At 17.9% G+C, this 7387-nt stretch overlaps 2 protein-coding genes across 2 annotated transcripts in view; one reads left to right on the forward strand and one right to left on the reverse strand.

The window, feature by feature from the left end:
• Positions 1–1784: 1784 nt before the first annotated feature.
• PF3D7_1022500 (citrate synthase, mitochondrial, putative) lies at positions 1785–3476 on the reverse strand (the record flags this gene model as incomplete). The annotated part of the gene is made up of 1 exon (XM_001347466.1): positions 1785–3476. One exon carries the CDS (start codon positions 3474–3476, stop codon positions 1785–1787), a length of 1692 nt encoding a protein of 563 aa, XP_001347502.1.
• Positions 3477–5863: 2387 nt separating this feature from the next.
• The window catches only part of PF3D7_1022600 (kelch protein K10), a gene marked incomplete at both ends in the record, with an annotated part of 2676 nt that continues 1152 nt past the window's right edge, over positions 5864–7387 (forward strand). Inside the window, one exon of the mRNA XM_001347467.1 lies at positions 5864–7387. This exon is cut by the window's right edge and continues 1152 nt beyond it. Within this exon, the coding sequence (XP_001347503.1) occupies positions 5864–7387 (1524 nt within the window).

A 7387-nucleotide genomic window follows, 5' to 3' on the forward strand; every position in this document is an offset into this window, starting at 1 on the left:
ATAATATTTTAGTTTATTTTTATAAACATTTTATTTATTAAATGTATAAAAAACATATATAAATTTACATATATATTTATTAGATAAATTTTTTTTTTTTTTTGTGATTTTCATATATATATTATTATAATATATAAAAATATAATAAGAGCTTATTTTTCATAATACTGGAAATATTTATTATATATGTAATAAAAAAAAATAGTGAAAAATTAATATAAGCTTTTATATTATGTGACAATATATATAATATTGTATAATTATTCATGTACTATTTATATATATATAAATAATATAAATTAATAAGGTTAATAAAAGATAATAAATCAGGTTTGTAATTTTACATATATAATGAAAAAAAAAATAATATATATTACATATATTAATATTATAATATATAATTTATTTTATATACATAATAATGTATATTATATATATAATATATATATATAAAATATTAATTTATATAATTTTCCTTAATATTCCCTTGTTCATCACAAAAGAACAAAAAAAATATATATTAAAATGTAAAATGAAAAATAAATAAACATATTTACTAATTTCATCATAAAATTACCATCTAAAATTAATATAAAAAAATATCCTTCCAACATTTTCGTGATGGAAAATTTTTAAAACCATTTTGTTCTGATATGTTTTCCTTTCTTTGCTTTTTTTCTTTTAAGATATAGATAAATTTTTATATTTAATAAAATAAAATTTAAGCAAATATATGAATTTAAAAAAATATATTTTTACCTCATTTGTTATCTTATTTTATTATGTTTTTCCTTAATATAACCTATTAATAATATTTTTAAGAACTTATAAAATAGGAAAGTATTTTAAGAAGTTTATTATTTATACTTTAGAAAAACACATATATATATTATATATATATATCCAATTTTAGGTTCATTCTTTTATTGTGTTTATATAAAAAATTTTAATATTAATATAGATATAAGACTTTAAGATTAAAAAAATAAAATGTTTTATTTATATCACGTTGTGAAGTTTTTAAAAGTAAACATAACAAAAAAAATTATAAAGAACAAAAGATAAGAACTATAAAAAAAAAAAAAAAAAAAAAAAAAAAAAAAGTATAATTATGTAAGAACCTTATTTCAATTTTTTATATTAGAATAATACAACTTTATATAGATATCTTCTTTTTTTATATTGAAATAATAAAAAAACATTTTTAAAATTATATATATTTTTTTACAATTTTTAAGAAATACAATGTAGCACATTATAAATAAAATAATATTTTCCCCCCGGACAAAAAAAAAAAAAAAAATATTAACATGTGTCCATATTTATCTTTCTCAATATCCATTTTAATATGATTCTAACAATCTCATTAAAGATTTAAATATGTATATTATTTATATAGATAATATAAAAATTAAATTAGTAACTTATAATGGATATACGAAAAAATATATTTTTTGAGGAAATTTTATAAATTTCGTTCATCTTCTTCATAGAAAATGTCTATTTAATATGAAGTTAAAAAATAAAATAAATAAATAAATAAATAAATAAAAAGATGTAAAGGACCTTATGAAAAAAAATCAAATATTTATTATAAACTAGTTTTATTATTTTGTGTAAATTTGTATATACATTTAATAAAAATAATATATATATATATATATATGGTGTAGTAAACTCATTTAACCGTAATATATAATATGCATTTGAAAATTTTACTGAACTCTTTGGTTTCATATTTTTTTTTTTTTTTTTTTTTTTTTTTTTTGTTCATCATATATATTTTATTCATATTCTTCAATTTTTACATAATTCTTCTCACAAATTTTTCTTAAATTATAAATGTCTACAGATTTGGGTCTTTCTAAGGGATACATTAATCCTCTAGATAAAACCAATTGAGACATTACACCAATGGATCTAGAAAGGGCAAAAAGTACAGTATAATATTCAGGATATTTTATACCATAATGATGTAATACTGATCCACTAGAACAATCTACATTAGGATATGGATTTTTAACTTTTCCAGTTGCTGATAAAATACCTGGTATAACTTTGTAACACATTTCAAGTATTTGTATTATTGGGTCATCTGGAAAGTGTGATAATGCAAAACTTCTAAGGGCTAAGAAACGAGGATCAGGAACTCTTAAAACTGCATGTCCATATCCAGGTATAACTCTTCCAGATTTCAAAAGATTTTTAGCATATTTTTCAATAAATTCATAGGTAAGTTGGTTATCACCTAACTGTTTTTTAATATCCAATAAAAACTTGAGACATTCTTGATTGGCTAGTCCATGTAAAGGTCCAGATAATGCTATAACACAACCAGAATAGGACAAATATGGATTTCCTAAGGTACTACCAATCAAATGTGATACATGTGCACTTGCATTTCCACCCTCATGATCACTGTGTAGTAAGAAATAAAGTCTTAGTAAATCTTGTACTTCTTTATTTTCATAACCTATTAATTTAGCAAAATTAGCTGACCAATCAAGATCAAGATCTAAATTCATACCTTCTCCTTTTCTTATATCATTATTTATAAATGTTCTTTTAAAAATATACGCACCAATAACTTGAATTTGAGATATTAAAGAAATCGCATCTTCTAAAATATATTTCCAGTAATCTGTTTTTAATATGCCTTCTGAATATTTATATTTAAATAAGGATAAAGATTCTAAAAATGAAACAGTAGATACTAATTGACTCATTGGATGAGTAAAAGGTGGAATGTTATCTATAAAATCAAAAACAAACTGTGGAATTTTTTTAGCTCTGCAATATAATTCTCTTGACAAAAGTTTTAAGTCATCTACAGCTGGTACTTCTTTTGTTAATAAAAACCAAAGCATTGCTTCAGCCATAGGATATTCACAAGTATTATCCCATTTTGGAAATTCTCTTAATATTTTTTCTACAGGCTTACCTCTAAATAATATTCCTTTTTTTTTTTCTAAAATGGATGTATCTGTAATTAGGGTTATGGTATTTCTTAATCCACCTATTACATTATTAGGTGTACATATAGATATAGGTGTATTGGGATATGTATGTATAATTTCTTTTAATTGTTCTCTTGTTTTCTTAATACATTCATATGTCTTTTCTTTCAAAATATTCATAATAACAGATTCTTCATTATCTATACTATTAATATGTTTTCTAATATTAGCATAATTTTCAAGATATAAATTCTTATTAGATTCATTGCTAGAAAAAAAACGACTGTTATGTCTATTCATACAAATATTCCATCTACTGGATTTTGTAAAAGAACAAGAAAAATTAAAATATCGCTTTTCATTATGCAATTTATTTACAGTATTTAATACTTGTTCACAAGTTTTCTTTTTAAAATTATTATGCACATATCTTTTTCTTAATGAATTTATAAGCGTTTTTGTAGACCCTGTTCTTTTATACAAAATTTTATTGCATGATAGGTATCTTATTCCTTCCATTTTTTAAAAGATATATAATATGTATGAATATTCAATTTTTTTTTTTTTACATATTATATGTGATGGATTGAATAATATAATAATAATATCTTGTACGTTAAAATAAATACATACATATATATATATATATATATATATATATATTTCTTTTTAAATAATGTTCAAATATGATATATTATATAATAATATTTGTTCTATTATTATAATAATATATTTATACAAACTTTAAAATCTTAAAAAAAAAAAAAAAAAGTAATAAATTAAAAATAAAATGAACCTTTTGTACATATATATATATATATATATATATATAGTTGTTTATATAATGTTCAAGTCTTATGGGAAAAATTAAAATCATTATATATTTCGGATAATGTTCAAACGTTATATGCAACATAAACAATATTTCATTATATACAATATGTACATATATGTAATAAACATGTATAAAAGTTTTTACATTTTTATATTTTCATATCTGAAGTGTAAAGTACATATATATATTCATATATTTCGAGAAAAATGTTTTATTGTTTAAAATGAATATAGGTGTACTTAAAAAAAAGTAAAAAAAGCACACACGAAAAAAAATAAAAATCAAAATATAATATAATATAATATAATATAATATAATATAATAACTTTTTTTTTGTAATTAATCATTTTAATTACATATGAAATTGCATACTTATATATAAAATAAAACACAAAATTAATTAAGACTAATATTTCATAGCGAACATTATTTTTTATTATAAATTTTTTTTTTTTTTTTTTTTTTTTTTTAAATAAATAAAAAAAAAAAAAATACCATTATATTTTATATTTTAATATATATATATATATATATTATAATAAGATATATTTATTATATATTTGATTGAAATAATATAAAAGTATAAAAATATATTGCATGCTTATGTTTTGGTTGAGCTATGTAACTGTGTGTTGATTTTTTTTGAATGAAAAATTATAACTTTTTTTTTTTTTTTTTTTTTTTTTTTTTTGCTCTTTAATATATTTTATTTAATATAGAAAATAAAATTTTATAGAAATATTTATTTATTTTTTTATTAAAATTGATACGAACACTGTATATTTTATAATATATAAAAAAATAATGGTTATGGACATATAATATATATTAATAATAATAATAATAATAATAATATAAAGATTTTATCGATTTTTATAGAAGAAAAAAAGTATAAATTTCTTTTTTTATGTATTTTCGGAAAAAAATATATATTTAAATATATATATATATAAAGGCTTATAAAAAAAACATATAAAATATTTTTAAAATATTTATTTTGAAGTTCGATTTAATACGAATTAATATTTAAACCTCTTTTTCTAATTCTTCATATATAATAGTTTTTTTTTTTAATTATTAAGGAAAATAAAAATACTTTTAAATTGTAATAGAATAAAAACTTAATATTATGTTTATATTATAATTGAACAAAATGTAAAAGAAAAAAATTGTATATAAGATTTTTATATAGTTAATAATAATTCTTCATACTATTATTTATTTTCTTTTCCTAATTATGAAAATTATATATATAAAACAAGTTTTATTATTTTTAAATTCATAAAAAAAAAAAAAATAATAATAAATAAATTTCATTATAACAACTATTTTTATGAAAAAAATTTTCACGGTATGTTCTTTTTATTCTAGAAACTTTTTTTTTTTTTTTTTTTTTTCTTTATAATTACTCTATTATTCAAATATTAAATAAATATTATTCTCAATTGAAGTTTTGAAAAAAAAAAAAAAAAAAAAAAAATTATTTTAGTTCTACAACATATAAGGGTGTTATTTTTTTAAGAAAAGAATAAAAAATATATATATTATATTTATATATTTATATATGTATTATAATATGTATAATTATAAAAATAATACGCAACGGCTATAATATAATAGTACAAATAAAAAAAGCGGAAATGCTAAAAAATAGATATATTAATATATATATATATATATAATATAATATTATTTATAACATAGGGGTATTTTTTTTTATCTTTTAATATTTATATAAAAAATTTTTTAATTCTTTCTTCTTTTTTTTATTTTTTCATTTAAATATATAATGATACAATAAACAAAAAAAAAATTTCAAGTATTTATATTTATAATATATATATATACATATTTTATTATTATATATATGTAGTTATAAATATATAATTGCTCAATAAATTCAAATCTGTTTAAAGTTCAATTTTTAAAATATTTTTTCAAATAAATTGAAAAAGATTGTATATATATATTTTTTTTTTTTTTTTTTTTTTTTTTTTTCTCTACATTTTAAGAAAAGAAAAAGAAAAAAAAAACATATAATTTAAATGTTAGAAAGGGGATATTTGTTATAATGGTAAAAAAAGATAAAAAAAGTAAAGAAAAGAAAGAAAAGTTAAAATTAAAAAAAGAAAAGCAGAAGCTTAAATCGTTGAAATCAAAGAAGAAAAAAAAGGATACATTAAGTGATGAAGATTTTGATACAATTTGTTTATATTATGAAAATTTAAATAAGAAAGATAAGTTTGGGCATATCAATATAAATACGACTTCTAATAATACTTTTGTAGAATGTGAAAAGCCAAGTCCTAGGTCAAATTGTTCTATAACTTTTATTAATGATGAAGAATTTATTTTATTTGGAGGTGAATATAATGATAATAATGAATTAATATCATATAATGATTTATTTAAATATAATATTGTAAAAAATAAATGGAAGTATTATTTTACTACTTCAAAAAAGCCTAAACCTCGATGTTCTCATCAGACTGTTTATTTCAATAAAAAGTTATATATATTTGGTGGGGAATTATGTACAAATACTCAATTTTTTCATTATAATGATTTCTGGAGTTTTGATTTAAAAAATAATGTATTTGAAGAAATTGAAACTAAAAATAAAAAAGATGATAATAAACCATCTCCCAGAAGTGGTCATCGTATGATTTTGTGGAAAAATTATATTGTAATGTTTGGAGGTTTTTTTGATAATGGGAAATCTATAGAATATTTTAATGACTTATATATTTATATAATAAATTCAAATATATGGATAAACTTAACGAACGTATATATGGATTCTTTATTCAAAAGATTGACTGAAAATAATTCATCAAATAATGATAATAATCTTTCAATTTCATCCGAAAAAAAAAAAGACTTAAATAAAGGAAAAAATTCACAAATTTTAAAAAGTAAGTTTTTCAAAAATTTTGATTTAGATTCCTTTATGCCCTCGAAAAGGTCAAGCGTGTGTTTATTTACAGATATGAAATATCAAAAAATATATATATATGGTGGATATTCTCAAATAAAAAACACTACTAGAAATGCTATAGGATTTTATTTTAACGATATGTGGATTTTAAATATAAATTTAATTAATGAAGATAACATATCAGTAAATTTTAAAAAATTAAAAAAAAGTATTTTTCAACCATGTAAAAGGACTGGTTTTAGTACATGCATATATAAAAACTCTCTCATTTTATTTGGAGGTGTTTTTGATAAAAAGGTAGAAAATAATTCCAAAAAAATAGATAATCCTAACAATAATAATAATATGTTAGAGGAATCATTAAACTTAAAGTCCCTTTTTTTCAATGATCTTTATTTATTTGATATGAATAAAGAACATTGGTCCTACTTAAATATAAAGGATAAAGAAGAAACAAAAGAATTAAACAAAACATCTAAAGCAAATAAAAAAAATCATGAAAAGTTGGAAGAAAATAAAATAGGTACCAATATTAAGAAAGATAAATTTCAGCAAATGGAAAGGGAAATATATTATGAAGAGAATAATAATAATAATAATAATAATAATAATAATAAAACTCAATCTAAATATGAAGAGACTTCAGATGGACATGTA

The sequence above is a fragment of the Plasmodium falciparum genome, assembly GCF_000002765.6.
Source record: "Plasmodium falciparum 3D7 genome assembly, chromosome: 10".
Classification (NCBI taxonomy): Eukaryota; Apicomplexa; class Aconoidasida; order Haemosporida; family Plasmodiidae; genus Plasmodium; species Plasmodium falciparum.